Here is a 17114-nt window from a genome sequence, read left to right as displayed (position 1 = left end):
TAACTAAAAAGCAATAAAAAAAACAGTATACATCTTCTGTAAATTTTTATTTACCATTTTTTTCCAGAAATTAATATTTTCAATTAATAGCTACACCAATTTTGGCTACAGGGGTAAATTAAAAATCACCAATATGACATAAATATTGAATTTATCATAAACATTATTATTATTGTTGTTATAACTACAAATTAATTAAGTAACAGCCAATTTTTACTTTTTATAGGCCGTTTTTATAATGATGTGAGTAAATAAAAAGAAAGTTTGAATATTTTTGACTTGATTAACATTTTTATTTAACAAACTTCATGCCACATAATAGCGTGCTTTTTATTTTCAGTATTTGACTTATTTTTCAAAACAACTATGGCATTGAATAAAATTGCATAATAAAGAGATCTATTTTTCTACTAAAATATAAATATAAGCAATAATTTTAAATTTAAATGTTAATTGTGAATTTTTATGAATATTAATATTATAATACCTTGCATTGTAAAATCAATGAAAAAGGATATTAAATTATTTTTGGGAGGGACCATATTACAGGAGGGGGGAGGGATAGTTTGATAGTATCAATCTCGTAATCTAGTACTTTGAGACACATATTAGAAAGTTGAAAATAATTGAAAAGCTTTCAATACACAAAAATTAGGAAGCCAAAATAAACAAAATATTTGACAAAAAAGCAATTTTATAGAGTTTAATACAATGGCGTTTAAGCTTTCTTGTTCAAATGTGCTCATAATACCCTAATTACGAGTTTTATATAAAAACTGTCCCCTTATTGACACCTAAAAATGCTTGGTATGAAAAACAACATATAATGAGGATGGCACATAAACTTAATAACAGGATGTCATTCTAAATAATAAATAATAAAGCTAACTAAACAAAACAAAAACTGATATGTTACTTCAACTAAAGACAACTAATGTTAAAAATTAAAATAAAATTACATCACAAACAAGAAGCTTCAGAGTAGTTATCAAACTTACCATATGAAAAGGCCCTAAAAGCTCACAACAAAACTGGTTTGTTATTACAATGGCGACACTTTTGAAGCGTGTAAAAGAAATCTAACTACATTTAGAAGAATTAAAGTCGACCCCTAATTATAATTTGACAAGTTAATCTTGGTTAATGGATGGATAGGTTTAAAAATAACTTCTGTACAAAACAGAGGTGGATACTTAAAAAACTTTTTGGCTCACCGCAGCCCTAAAATTAGTGAGGCTCGCTAATATTTTTTGTGAAAAATCCTCCAAAATCGAATAAAAAAACTACAAAAAATAGATAAAATCATATGAACACAAGATCTTCAATTTTTGTAGAGTTTAAATCCGATTTTGGAGGATTTTTCACAAATTTTATAGCGAGCCTCACTAACTTTAGTTAGGCAGTGGGCCAAAAAGATTTTTTAAGAATCCACCTCAGGTTATTAACTAATAAAAAGAGATAACAGCACTACGGTGGGACTAACTAAAATAAAATAATCAAATTTTAGGAATGGTACATTTCTGTTTTATAACAAACAACAAACATAACTAAAATGGCATTTTAATTAACATGAAATTAAAATATATACCATCATGAAAAAGGCTTATGAAACATCAACCAAAAGTTTGGTCCAGGCCATTTGGTATTTTGTAAATAAGATTTAATATGTAAATAATAATCAATATCAAATTCTCACATTCAGAGGCTTTCAAATCACATTTTGGCACAATAAATATGAGATTTTTTATTCTTTTTTAAGATTCTTAAATAAAGGGAGTTGGATCTACTCAGAGATCCTGTAATACCAAATGTTTTTTTTCAGTTAAAAAAATTCTAGATAGCTAAAAATCTCTGGGTAAATTCCCATTCCCTTTTGAAAAATTGGACAGCTTTATACATGACTCTTACTTAAGCAAAAATAGATTTTAATGTAGTGTTTTGAAACTATGCCCGTCATAACTCTAATAACAAACTAAAACGTTAATTAATATAAATCTTATTTGGTGAGATATGTTAACAATGCAATTAATTTTTAAAATAAATAATACCAGTAATTTTTGGGCAAAACAGGGTTTAATACATGCAAATATAAATAGTGGTTTAAATAATTTACATTTTAACAATTTTAAAGAACAACAATATATTATATAGTAATAATAAAACAAAGTTTTTGTTTATTTGTTTAGGTTTGTTTGATAAAATAGTTTTGTAAAATTAAAATATGATAGAAATTAGATATTGATTTTTTACCTACTTATAAAGAAAGTAAAACAGTTATCATTATTTGATAAAGGCAAATTACTTTATATATATTATTTTTATAGGCAATAGTGCACTTAAATAATTCGTGTAAAAAGTTAAAATAGTCATTTTTCAATGCTGTATCATATAAAGATTATTAAAAAACCCAAAACAAAGCCTTAGAATAAAAAGCATTTGCCATTTACAAATTTTTAAATAATTGTCTGAAATAAAAATCATATGCTTATAATTGTGTAGGTAATAATATTACTATGTGAGACTTGAGACAATTGGTCTATCATTTATTTAGTTTACAATTAAGCTGCATTTTAAATTTTCATCACTAGGTTTTCTTTTCTCTAATTTATCTTATTTATAAGTGTTTTTGATTGCTGGGGGGAAAGTAAGGGAGTTAGGGGGATTTGGGGAGGGCACTATGTTTTATCAGCCTCCAGAAAGGAAGGAATGGAAGCAAAAAGTTTTGTTGATTTTTTTTTCATTATTAAATTAAAGTATTGTGATTTTGATATTAAAATCAGTGTTGGACACAATTTTCAGACATTATGATTCAACGAAACTTTTTGCTTCCCTTCCGCCCTCTCTACATGGCGCTTTGTCATACAGATATTTCATAATTAACATCATATACGGACTCCCTGTTACCCGCCTCGCCGCCGTCCTGCGACGATCCACCGCCAGCACCACCCTGACCGTTGCTCGGCGGCAACCCGCTGCCACTGCCTCGTCCGGGCGGCACACCGACGCCGCGCACGTTCTGCATTTTGTCTGTGAGTTCAAGGGCTCGCGTAAACGACATGGGTCCCTGGGGCGGCGAGGCGTGCGGCGATGAGGTGGTGGGCGCGTTGTGATGGCCCACTACGCCCCCACTGTTAGTTCTCATAATACCGCTATTGTCACTAGCATACGGACTAGCTCCTGTGGATGCTTGGTTCTGCTGGCCGACAACACTTCCAGGAAGGCCGCGCCGCGAAAGTTTTGGCGATACATGGCCGGGCGGCACCACAGGACCTCCGGGATAGCCTGAGGGGGTGGTGCGCGGCCCACCAGATTGTAGGGAAGGTGCTAAGAACTCTGTTACTGGCTGTTGTAAATAATAACCGACCTAAAAGAATTTATTTTTTAAGTTTATTTTTATCTACATTATTAGATTAATTATAATTAATAATTTTTTTAAAATAAAAAATATAATAACCTGTTGAGCATAGCTGTGTCCATGGCTGGGGGAAACTGCGCCGCCCCCACTATACATCCCCCCACCACCTCCCCCACTATACATGCCCCCACCGCTACTGTACACCATTCCACCGCCGTGGTTACCGCCAGCAGGACTGTAGCTGTGCACAGACGGACTGCCGGAATTGCCGCCGTCTGTTTTCCAGGTATAATAGGCAGACTTGTTAGGTGATCCAGCAAGGTCCTGAAATAGTTTTGATGTAATATTTCTGATATTTAGATCAATTTTAATACTATAAAATATAACAATTTCATACACATAAATTATTTTTACCTGTAAATGTCCCGCTGAAGTAGAAGGTCCAACAACATAACCTGCTCCTCCTCCAACACCACCACCCACGACACTAACACCGCCGTGTGGTCCATGCACATGACCTGCATCTATCAACTCACTCTCACTCAAGAACCTCCGGCCTGCAGGCGTATAACCGCCCGTCGACTGTTGGCCATTGTAGCCGCTTGCCGAGTGACTAGTATACATGCTTGGCGTTGTTAAACCGCTGTAGCGCCCTCCGCCTGAACCTCCGCCCGCTCCCGGCGAGGATACAGTTGGGGGTGGCGCACCAGCTAACGGTGTAGCAACACCGCCGCGCACCTTGCTCGTGTTGATTACAGTTGCCGGGGATTGTGTGGAGGAACGTGGCGGCATTTGTCGCATTTCCACCCCAGTCTCACTGAGCATGTGTTCAGGTGTACCACTTCGCTTTACAGGCCTGACAGAATAGTATTATGTAGAATTATTTCAAGTATGGCTTCGAAGCCGATCAATATCCGCAGAATTAGAACCGTTTTTATGCCATACTGAAAAATGATGCATCGTATCGTATTATAGATAATTTTCTACGAACATTAAAATGAAAATTACAATATTAATACAAGTTTTATTATCCCTTAGTTAACCTTTAGATCTTTCAGAAAACTGTCCGCGCAAAGCTGTTTATAATACGATGCGATAAATGACTATTAACACTTTGCAATATCTATTAACATAAAAATCATTTTTAAAATGAGAAAATCAGCTTTAAAGGTAAAAAAATACTTACTTTTGAAGGATATGAGGGGAGTTATATCCTTTCTGTTGTAATATTCTTGCTTGTGATGTGTAGGGGGAGGACACTGGGTTTGATAATGAGTTACTACCACTACTGAAACAAACATTCTTGTTAGTTCTAAATTAATAACTGTTAGAGAAGCTTTCTACTAAAAATTATACACATTACAAAGCCTCTTATAATATAGAAAATTTGTTTTATTTTCTGATAAAGTTTCCTTACTATTAGTATTATATACAGAGTGATCTTTTGGAATTTTGGAATATGTGACTAAACTTTTTAAAAATTAAGCACAAATATCAAATGCATAAATAAATGTTTTTCATAAACACAATGGGTTAAAAAAGTGTTGAGCATTACTTTTTATCATTACTTTTAATTCTATAAGCCGAAAAAACCTGAATTTCGTCTCAGATATGGCGAAGTATTATGGTGATTTTAAGAGAGTGACAGGCACACATTAAAACGGTTTGGTCAACATTGTTTTAGAGGTCCAAGGGGCCATATAAAAATACTTTTTCAATTGGTAGAAAAGATAAAAACGATATGTAAAAGACTAACCTTCTTGATATAATAGAATCTTCTAGTCGTGACATATTTGACAGATTTCTGGATTCTTCATCAGGGAAAAAGTTTGATTTGGAGTTATTGTGAGTTAGGGTTGGCTCGACATCCTAAAATAATATATTTTCTCGTATTCATTCGAATCCGGTGGATAGGAACCGGTTCTCATCCATACGAAAAAACTATGTCTAGCATCGTATTATATCCAGCTTTCTACCCCCGAGGTGCCGAAGGCACGGGCTAAAAAAAGTGGTTTTAATCTTATGATTGTACATTTTATATCCGCGGAAAGCCGTTTATAATACGATGCGAGAAATAACTATTCTCGTATTCATTCGGAACCGATTAATATCCGGTGGATTAGAACCGGTTCTCATCCATACGAAAAAAAAATGTCTAGCTTTGTATTATATCCAGTTTTCTACGGATATAAAAATGTGAAAAATAATCTTGTAATTGTACATTTTATATCCACGGAAAGCTGTTTATAATGCGTTTATAACTATTACCAATATTGCCTTATAAATCATACAAACACAAGAATAATATTATTTAAAAACAAATACAATGCACAAGATTAGCGTTTGATGGTTAGATAAATCTCAAATCTAACTACATTTCGACCAAACATCAAATAAAAATTTCCCAACTATAACTGGAAATAAATTCCATAGTTAAATATTTAAATATAAACTCTATAGGTATTAAACAAATAAAAATCGCTCTAAACAGCCTTAGAAACTTAAACATGATTTACCATGCTAACCTATTCCAAAGTCTATGTTCTAAGGACTAGGCAAAATTAAATTCATTGTAAAACAAAAAAAAACATGAAAATTTGAATTAAAGTTCTAACAATCTAAAATATATATAATGTTCTGTTCAATGTGTACAATATGTATTAAGTTATGTATGTATGTGGCCCTGATTCTCTAAAGCTAAAGTCAGAATCATTAAAAAATTGTGAGGGAGTATATATCAATGGATGTAGAATATACTTAGATATATTGAGAGTGGAAAAATTGGTCAGTTCGTTAATCCATTAGGAGGGGAGGGGATAGAGGGGGTGGAAGGGGGGCATTGTTATTTTAGACCATTGAAAGTTACTTAATAAGAGAACATGAAAATCTGGTGTAAGATCCAAGTAATAATATATCCATTAGTATTTTACATCAATCAATATAAAGCAAGAAAAGAGAGGAAAATTAAAAAAAACTACTTACGCCAAGGTGATGCTAAAAATAGAAATTCATAATAAGAAAGGGTTAATAAGCTGAATAATTTCAATAACTAAGCAAAGAAAAATATTTTGTTAATATACAAGCTTCAATAAAGGGAAAATGTAATGTATTTAAATAATAGCAAAGCAATAGCAAAATCTATAAAATATTTATTTAATAAAATATAATTAGAAAAGCATGTACAAAGCCTATAAAGTTACAAAAAGGCAGGAAAAAAATACAAAAATAAGATCACTATATGTTTCAATGACGGCTTCAGTTAGGTATGATCTTTATTTTTAATTGAAAGAATTGAACACTTAAAGCTAGAGTATTATGATTTAAAGCTCATAATTAACAAAAATTGTAAAACAAAATCCCCATTAATATTTGAACTTTAAAAGTTTAAATCAATATTAAAAAATTGATATTCCATTCTAAAAACACTATTTTTTACTTCAAATTTATAGCAAGCCCATAAATCATAAGACAAAAGTAATTTTTATTTGTTGTATAATGTAAAATATTCAGGTGTTATTGAAATAAAATTAGGGTATAAAAATTTGACGCATAATAGTTTTCGCATAAAACATTGTTTAATTACCTTCGATTGGCTGCCCATAGGTTCATCCATATCTGAACCATTATCCATCTCGGAAGCGGCAGACATCTAAATTTCCAAAATAATAAATATTGAAAAATAAATATATTCACTACCTAGGTACCTATCTTAATAAATCTAAAAGAAAACTAAAAATCGACAAATTAAGTTTTTACATGCACTAAAAAAATAAATATTTCTTCAAGTGTAAAGTAAAAAAGTAATTTATTGCTTTAATAATACACTATCTATGCATAATATGTATAAACATATGATTTACTACCTATAACAATTAGTCTATTAGAAGTATTATTTTCTATATACCAGAATAACCTTTTTTCGATTTTTTTAGAAAAACTTATTATCATGGTTGTTTGCTTTTCTAGATGTTAGAAACATTAATTTTCTAAGAAAATTAATATTGTCAATTTTTCTTCATCTCGTCCCCCTCCCCCCTCCCAAAATAAAAATATTTTGTGTAGTATGATCTATTCAATAATTAACAGGAACTGTGTGTGTGTCTGTATCGAAATTATCAATAACCACTGGACCGAAATGGTTCTCCTTGTATCTTCTCATAGGTCCTAATAACAAATATCAAAATATTTCAAAGTGGCACTAGAGGCCTCAGTGGGCGACTAAGCGCTTAATTAAAATAACTTCTAACATTATTATGAAAGTATTTATAAAAACCCCATGCAATGTACCTAATAAACACAATATAATAACAACATACAATATTTCTCTGATGATTACTCCTCCACCTAAATTACTCAGGGGTGTATATTCTGCACAAGATTCATTCCTCCCACCCCCCTAGTTTTTTCCCAGAAAAAGGGGAAAAAATACTTCAGGTGCTCCAGTTTTTTTTCATTTTTGTATTCCCTCCTACACATTTTTCTAGTTTTTTTTCCAAGGATGGAGAAAAGTGTGTTCAGGGCTCTTTATTTTTTTTACCTTTTTCACATATTTTTTTATTCCCCCCCCCCCTCTCCCTTAAACAGGGTAACTCTTGCAGAATATACACCCATGAAATTACTTAACAGACTCTACCTACTCTAAAAACCCGTAAAAAAGTTTGTTTAATACGAAACATAACTTTTTCTACAGGTAATCTATATACAATGTAACACTACAAGTGAGGTTAACCTCGTCCAAAAGAGTTTCAGCTCGTAGCTCCACAACCACTTCAGGTTTCTTAGACAAAATGTTTATTTTAAAAATCATAATTTTCCCATAAATAAAAAAAAATAACATGCTACAAAAATATTGCCTGTACAATTACATGCTATCAATTGAATCACCTAACATAAACCTGTAACCAACGACGAAATAAAAATAAATATGATATTTATACCAAACATGCTAAAATTACAAAAAAAAATTTTTTTGTCATAAATATTGTTCATGCTTTTGAAGTATTTTTTTTAGTGTTTTAATTTAGAATATGAGAAAGAAGACCGAAACATAAAGAAAACGGAGTTGACTAGATTTTCAATTTACAAGGATGGCTATGTCCAAGATAGAGCAGCTTATTCGATCCAACTTAAGAAACTATTTTCCAGTATGGCTTGAAACCGATTAATATCCGCTGGATTAGAAACGGTTCTCAGCCAAACTGAAAAAATATGTATAGCATCGTATTACAGACAATTTTCCACGAATATTAAAATAAAAATCATAAAATTGATAACTGTTTTGTTAGCCCGGGACTTCAGTCCCTCGAAGCTAACAAAACAAAACTGGTTTTAATCTTATGATTTTTCACTTTTTTATCAGAGAAAAGCTGTCTACAATATAATGCGATAAGTAACTATTCCATTGAATATCTAGTCAAAATATCCGCATATGAAGAACATACCCTGTTGTATGCCGATGCCGAGTGCTTTACTCCATTATCCCTGTACGTGCGGACCTGAGCGGCAGCCGCTGCCTGCGCTGCTATCGGATCCACGCCCTGGCCGGCCCGACCGCGGGCGCTGGACCGCGTTGACCGACTGGCCGGGGTCATGTGACCGCTGGAAGGACCACCCAGAGAGGTTTCGCCACCGCCGTCCTGCTGAATTGGAACTGGGACTGTGTATTTTCTTGGCTTCTTCCCAATAAATTTGGCGGGATTTGTTAAACTAAAAAAAGTTTTTTTTTTAAAATAATCTAGGTATTTTGTTATTCATATAAAACTTATTTTAGGCAAATATCTAATAAAAACCAACATAAAATTGTCAAAAGGCAGGATTTGTCCATAAACTAAGAGAACGGTCCTAAAACTTTGATAAATATTTAAAAGGATCGACGAATGTAATGACGAGCAAATTAAAAAACTTAAACAAAATGTATTGTATACCTAGGATACTGAGGGCCACACAGAGTGAAACAACAATTATGAAGACAAGATTTGCTGAATGGATTATATCCGCCACGGAATTTTCCAGTCACCTGCTCGTTCGTTGTTCTTCCCCGTGCAACTGAAAAGTTTTCATTTTGAGAGATCCATTCTATATTATTAACTAGCGGCTTCGCCCCTATCCTCTAGGGGCTTTGCCCCAAGAGGTTTGATCAAACCAATTTTTCGTATTTTAGATTTAAAAGAAAATTTTAAAAAAAAATTTCTTTGGGGGGGATAGTCGACCCAAATATTTTAATTTTAGTTTTAAAAAGAAATTTTTTTTTTTGGGTGGGGGGGTATTTTCATTTTTTGGGGGGTTGGGGGTGTCCCACCCCCCAAGAAAATAGTTATAAACCTTCCCGGGACCTATAAGAAGCTACCATGTAAAGGAGAACCCGGTCGGTTCAGCGGTTAGCGAGATCCTTCGCTACAAAAAAAATAAACAGACAAACAAACAAACAGACAGACATCGTTCTACTTTGTATTATCCTTATAATAAAGTAACAGGATGTTTGTCTGTGTGTTTGTATGTTTGTACCGAAGGATCTCGCTAACCGCTGAACCGATCGGGTTCTCCTTAACAGGGTAGCTTCTCATAGGTCCCGGGAAGGTTTATAACTATTTTCTTTGAGGGTGGGACACCCCCAACCCCCCCAAAAAAATGAAAAATCCCCCACCCAAAAAAAAAATTTCGCCCACCCTCCAAATTTTTTTATACCTTTTCTTTTAAAATCTAAACTAAGAAATTGAATTATTAAATTCGACTCTCTCCTCCTCAAGTGCCCCTAGAGGCCTCTAGGGGCGTAGCCGCTAGTAGATACTAATAGTGATAACAGAATTAAAACAGAAAAATTAGGCTAAGTCATCCTTATGAACAGGATGTTTGTCTTTCAATGAGTCTATCTGTAGCTTAAGGTCTCGCTCACCGCTGGACCGAAATGGTTCTCCTTGACGGTGAAGCTTTTTATAGGTCTAGGGGAAATTTAATCAAGGATTTGTAATTTTATAAGGGGAGAGTACCTGCACCCTCCAAAAAGAAATCACCCCTTAAGGGCCCTTGAGAAAAACGCCTCCAAAATTATTTTTCTTTTTAAAACAAAATTGAATCTCATCACTTTGCACGAGAACACTTGTCAATTCGCAAAAACGAACACAGATCTTTGTCTGTATTTTCATAATATAATCTATATTACAAAGTAGAACGATGTCTGTCTGTCCGTCTTTTAAAGAAGATGTAGCTCACATGGTGCAGCACCAGAGGTACTTAATTGTTATTTTTTCACCTCTTGGGGCAAAGCCCCTAGAGGCTAGGCGCGATTCCTCTAGTTTTTGACAAAGTAAAAGCTATAGCAGTTTTATACAAATGGATTTTAAAAAAATGTGATATTTACCTAAAACAATATGGAAGCCAGTAAGACCAAATATAGGAATGAAGAAGAGAGCAATAATACACATCACCACGAGGGACATAATAACCGTCAACTAAAACAAATAATACTTATGTTAATTGGTAGCTCAGGATAAAATTCTTTGATTTTTAGGTATTCTTTAATAAACAATTTTATTAAATATTTGAAAAATTTGTTGTGAAATTTGCCTTTTCTAGAGATTGGGGCAGGAAAATGGCACCAAAAGTAAACTTTTACGCTACTAATTTTTTCACTTATTAGGTAAAATTAACGGTCTAAGTATCAATGTATAAATTAGCTCAATTTAAATACAGTGTATGCTTAAAAGGAAATTTTTTTTAAGGTGCCAGGACAAAGTTGTTTATTGCTGAATAATTATTTGAATTTAGATTAGGTAAATTAAAAGATTAGTAGAATATATAGGTATTAAACAAATTAAACTAAATCCTCTCAGAAGCAAAATATAAATCCATAGGTACCTGACTAAGATCTTCTTTCTTGTGAAGAACATGAACCAGACACAGAATAAATATTGATGTCATGTGTAATGACAATGAGATCAGGAACATAAAGAAATGACGATAGTTTCTTCTTCCTAAAATAAGAATAAAACATTAAATATCTTGATTTAAAAATTGATGCTTTTCACTTAAACCTAGTTCTTGACCATCTAATTACAATTAGGGTTGGCCGGATATCCGGCCGGATACCGGATATTGAAACAATCCGGCCGGATATCCGGCAATATAATCTTTTATATTTTACAACAAAAATCTTTTTTTTTTTAAATCTTAAATGGCTGTAATTTTCTTATTATTGAAGCTAGAAGAACAATTTTTTCTGAATATGTTTATCTTTATGTAAATTTTATAATAGAAATCTCAAAACATAAATTTTGGCGGTGGCAGCAGTACTTGGCAGCTGCCAGCAGCAAACCGACGGTTGGTAGGTAAACGGCAACGGATTTTATGAAATTGTAACATGTCATGAAGATATATAAAAAAAAGCCTAAGTTTAAAATTTGAAATCTTCAAGTAAAAATTTGCGGTCACAGGAACCGTTTAAAGATTTCTGGAGACCTGCAGGACTTGCAGGATAATATCTGGAACCTGAAATCGACTTGAACACCTATATTACATATGAGGATGGATGACTATAGGATATTTTAGTATTAGATAACATGAAATGCTTTGTTTAAGTAAAAAAATATTTTTACTTTTTACCTGAATGACCTTACCAGATTTGCTGGCATCCTGTGCACGCCAGGAAGGATGTATTAAAAAATTTCAACTCTTAGTTATGTGTCATACCCATATTTCGAAAGTCACTCAGTTATAGCCTTCTTCCTTTTATACACAGAAAATGGGATAGAAAAAAACAGAGGAGGGGGGGGGGGGGCAGGCATTCAACGGCATATTACAGATGGAGGGTAGTCATAGTTAATTAGATTTATTTGCTAAGAAGAAAGATCATTTAATAGTTATTTAATTTTTAAGTTTTAACCTTAATTTTATCCTATTATATAAAGTAGTAAGCTTTTTTTTTGTCTGTAGCGAAGGATCTCGCTAACCGCTGAACCGATATGGTTCTCCTTTAGAGTGAAGCTTCTTATAGGTCCCAGGGTGCACTGTGTGCCCAGAATTCCAATATAAAACAAAAACTCATAATTCTGTTAATTTTGCTTCAAATTAAGAATTTTATTTTTTAAATGAAGGATAATTTATGTAAGTTTTATTTGGGATACCTTAAAATGCTTTCAAAATAAAAAAAAACATTAATTTCGACGAAAGACACTTATTTACTTATTTTAGCAGTAAAGGTTTCGTGATTTGTAAAAAAAAAATTGAATATATAAAAAACCTTAATTAATATTCTTAACTACTAATATCATATTTATTGTGGTATTTTGTTTTTTGTGGGGGGGGGGGGGGTTGGTGTTGGGGTGTTAGCCTGAGGGAAGGGGTGAGGGTCTCATGGTCAGAAACCACCATGGCTGCGAGAAAGAGTTAAGCAAACTAATAAAATATTTTACACATTAACTTGATACAGAGATTTTAAAACTTGTAAGGCCAGTTCATAATTTTTTTGGGTGGGTGGGTAATTTTTTCTAAGGGCGATTTTTCTTGGAAGGGTGGTAGTACCCTCCCCCAAAATACCTCCTCTGGACCTATGAGAAGCTACCCTGTAAAGGAGAACCATATCGGTTCAGTGGTTAGCGAGATTCTACGGTAAACACAGACAGACAGACAAAGATCCTTTAACTTTTTTAACAATTTTATCATATGCATTATGATAAGTTTTGTTAAAGGATTTATAAACTTTTTAAAATTCTAAATTATTATGTACCCCCTCCCATGTATGGCAAATATAAAGCTCTAAATACTCATTTGCTTAAATTAAATAAATTATCAATGTAATATTTAAATTATATAGTAATTGATTTGTTGCAGGGAGGGAGGGGACATTGGGTTGTTTATTACACGAGTCCTCAAAGTCTTAAAATAACGCTTTATTATCCGTTGGTTTAACAACTTTAGGGGCTTTTACTGAATTTTAATTGTTTGTTTCAAATGTTGAGTGTCCAAACGTTTACAGTTACACCACTAATTTTGGTCTACAGAAAGGGTGATTTTGTGTATCATCATTGTGGAAGTTCATCAATTTATCGGCAATTATCTTATCCCTTTTGATCCCTGGATTTGTTGACATTAATAACTATAAAGAAGGAAACATGTTAATAACACTTTATAAAATGATTTTCTATTTTCCTATAACCCATTTTATTGTACTTTTTTATAAAAAAATTTACCTGTTATGGCTGCGCTACTTATAGACAAAACAATCCTTGTTTTAAAAATAAAACAAATCTATCACAAATCACCACAAAAGCACTAAGAACTTTAAGCCTAAGGCCTTGCAATAAAAGTATTGATTGTCTGCAATCTGGAAGGTAGGGGACATTGGGCTGTTTATCACTCTAGGCCCAAAGGTTTATAATAATATTTTCTTGTTTGTTTACTTAAAAGAGTGTCTTAACTTTTCAACCACATTATTTTTAATCTACAGAAGGGTAAGTTTGTGTATCATTATTGGTAATGTACATCAATTTATTGGCTATTGTATATACATTTATTAACAAATTTGCTTAAATCTTTTAGTTACTTTACAAGTTTGCTTAACTCTTTTTTATTTGATTTAAAAAGAATGATAATTGATTAGAAGCAACAGGTTCGATAACATAGCTTTAATAAATATTTCTAGGTGGTGCATGGGGGGACTCCCCCCACCCTCCAGGGGTGAGGGGGGGGGGGTCGTGCATATCCTTTAAAGACTTTAAGCAATAAGAATAAAGGATTGTATAACAAATTTGCATTGAGAACTATAAATATCACGATAAAATAATTTGTAAAAATAAGTGATTTTAATTCATCTTTTTTGTGTAAAAATTACTATAAAATGGGTCTGACCGCTCCTACAAAATTGTGAATAAAAAATTTCAGCTAACGAGGCCGCCATTGAAACCAACGGGATTTATTCAAGGAGTGCCTTGTTTAAACATGTGTAAAGGTCTGATATGCGGCCTCGTTAGCTGAAAAAAGATCAAACTATTTGAAGTTGAGAGTATCATGACAAAATATTATAATTCCTGCTTCTTTAATGGGGAATGCTTTGACATCAATTTTTTCATAAGTTTTATAAGTAAATGTTTAAAAATTATTTTAAAATCGTATAGTATATTCAATAAGCTTTCAAAAAAGGTATAACATATTACTGTAGCTTAATTTTTGGTAGTTTGACGATAATTTAAAGTTTGCATATAAAATGTAATTTCAATAGTTAGGCTTTATTGCAAAATCCTAAATATCTAGGTAGGCTACTTCTCGAAGCTGTAAAATATTAAGTAATTGATATTTTCACCTCTAGCTTTGGGAATCCTTCTCAAATATGACAAAGATTAACCTAAAACTTTCAAATTGGTCAATATCCAAAAATGCATTTTTTGGAATCTTGGAGTTTTTGCATTGGCTGGGCACATAGTGGGGTGGTTTTAGGCTAACCCTGCGGGGCAATCACCTAACCAAATATAACCTTACCTAACCTAAAATAACCTATTTAAAGCAATTTTAAAAATACAACGAATCGCCCCTTAAGGTGCGTTGCCACGAAAGGGACTATATTCTTTTTTGAGACTTTAATATGTAGTAATTTGGCCGGTTATCCGGCCGGATATCCGGCAATTTGGCCGGATAACCGGATATCCGGCATTTGAAATCAGCCGGATATCCGGTATCCGGTATCCGGCCAAAAAAATATCCGGCCCAACCCTAATTACAATTAAAAAAAAACATTTCTGCGGGGATTTCTAACCTATATTAACATAACCTAGCATAAATAAATAACAACAAAGCATAAATGTTGCATGAAAATAAGATTTATTTCTTCAAAAAGGTCGTTTGTAGTTTTGATGCAATGGTAAGGGAATCGTCTAAAAATTGTAGTTCTTTGAAAAAAGGTACTTTGTGATTTATTGAAATATTTAGATTAAACAAATAAAACGGCTACAAGATGACGTTCTTTTTAAAGATTAATGTTCAAAAGTTCAAAAGTTTAAAAAACATTAAAAGAATACCTAAAAATCTTGTTTTTAATTTGTGGTAAATATTAAGTTAAAAGCTTACCTATACAATTATTGACCCAAGGACAATGATGATCAAATATTTCAATACAGTTATTACAAACAGAACAGTGGGAGCACCGAGGTGGCCGGTAGAATTGACACGTTACACACCATTTCATACGGACTGTAATTCCTGTAATTTTAAACATTGATTTAATATTTTTTTCAGTTTTTTTGCTTTAATAAGAAAAAGAACCAAATATTTACGGAATTAACAATGGATGGACGATAAATTAATGACCTCCCTTAATAATGATAAAAAAAAATTACCCCTTATGTAAATCAAATTCATAATATTGCTTCAAAGTTTGGATACTTTTAGCTTGGAACCAACCAATCAAAATTAAAAAGTATCCAAAGGTTTTGAGACCACGAATAAGTCTGTTGTAAAAGTTTGGGTACCAGATACAAGATAAAATATTACCATTAATTTCTACATTTCTGTAGAGAGGAGCCCTGAAATCATCGTCTCTATCTTCATCTGGGCTGGCACGAGGTATTATACCTGGATAATAGTTGGGTTACTTAAAATCACGAAACCTTTACTCTAAAAGAGTGATATTTCTTATTTCTGTAACGTCAGAAGTTAAAGAGGGTTTTTTAGACTTTTTGAAGGCCAATTTGATTGTTTGTTTTTAGGTAATTTAACAAAATACAAGATGGAGGGGGGATGGAAGGACAATAGTGTCAGTTATAAAACTTTAAACTAACAAACAGGAACTCACCCTTAATTTTTTGGTTAAAATAAAAGTTCAAGGGGGAAGGAAGGACAAAAGTGTCAATTCTTAAAACTATCATAAAGAAACTCCCCCTGTTATAAATCATACGTTGAGATAGTTTCTTTATAAAACGTTTACCTGGATCCATAAATGTTGCCATAGAAAAGTTTATCAGGACAAAAAATGTTAATATTCCCTAAAAAAAACAAATGAATGAATAGATATAATGACATCATATTTGCATCATTATTTAAGTTCCGCATATTTTTTTCTTTCTCTTGCAATATGATTTCTGTAAAAGTTAAAACTTGCTGTTTTTTTTACTTTTTTAGTAAGAATTTTTGCATGGTTTAATTATCTTATTAGTCTGAATTTTAAAGTGTTTTTTATTACAACAAGCTATACATAATATTATAAGCAAAGCATCTCCTTGATTAAGTCCTAATATTATAAACATGTTCTTAAAAATTAACAGTATCCTGTATTTATGCAATTTTGCAACAAATGTCCTTTTAAATTCTACTTATTAAGTTCTAAAAACATACAAGTGTTGATGTTTATTTGTCCTACCGTCTGCTTTAATAGCTTCATTTTTATACATTTTGTCATCCTTGTTTAAAAATACTTTATTATGGCACCTTAATCTCTCAAAACTTAAAAACAGCAGTACCTGAAAAACTGGTACAGCGTACCAATGTTGTTCCATGATGTACCATTTGAGGCAAGGAAAAGCAAAGAACAAGGAGGTTGTTCCAAGCAACAGAATCCAGGCAAAAGTTGCCGGCAGAAATTTTGTCTTGGATTTACACTTTGGCATCCTGTTACCAAAAATTGGGGTTTTAAAATGAAGACCCTAGATTAAGTCGTTTTTAAGTGCATATTGAATGGATGTACAGGCAAAAAATGTAAGTAATAATCATCCTACTACTTTCAACTACTATTCATTTCTACTTTAAAACCACATTCCTTAATATTAAGATGAAAGCT

General features: G+C 32.6%; 2 protein-coding genes across 9 annotated transcripts in view; one reads left to right on the top strand and one right to left on the bottom strand.

Annotated features, from left to right (window-relative positions):
- The window catches only part of LOC145313959 (RNA-binding protein 25), a 307513-nt gene that overhangs the window by 218159 nt on the left and 72240 nt on the right, over positions 1-17114 (top strand). The window lies entirely within an intron of this gene.
- Positions 32-16944, bottom strand: Zdhhc8 (zinc finger DHHC-type containing 8). 8 transcript variants are annotated; one of them, XM_080152686.1, is made up of 16 exons: positions 16798-16944; positions 16266-16323; positions 15833-15913; positions 15410-15541; positions 11210-11325; positions 10713-10803; positions 9280-9400; positions 8797-9061; positions 6939-7004; positions 5112-5224; positions 4542-4643; positions 3770-4211; positions 3455-3679; positions 2049-3364; positions 1433-1796; positions 32-1221 (listed from the first exon to the last, which is right to left on the bottom strand). In XM_080152686.1, exons 1-14 carry the CDS (start codon positions 16942-16944, stop codon positions 2858-2860), a joined length of 2466 nt encoding a protein of 821 aa, XP_080008812.1. In that variant the 3' UTR covers positions 32-1221; positions 1433-1796; positions 2049-2857. The 8 variants fall into 8 exon arrangements, with proteins under 8 accessions (XP_080008812.1, XP_080008813.1, XP_080008814.1 ...); XM_080152687.1 differs by having other exon boundaries at positions 1433-1482; XM_080152688.1 differs by having other exon boundaries at positions 32-1192; positions 1433-1482.

Source organism: Acartia tonsa, chromosome 3, assembly GCF_053477335.1.
Source record: "Acartia tonsa isolate MP-2025a chromosome 3, ASM5347733v1, whole genome shotgun sequence".
NCBI lineage: Eukaryota > Metazoa > Arthropoda > Copepoda > Calanoida > Acartiidae > Acartia > Acartia tonsa.
The sequence above is the reverse complement of the archived record's forward strand: the minus strand, read 5'-3'. Positions and strand labels throughout refer to the sequence as shown.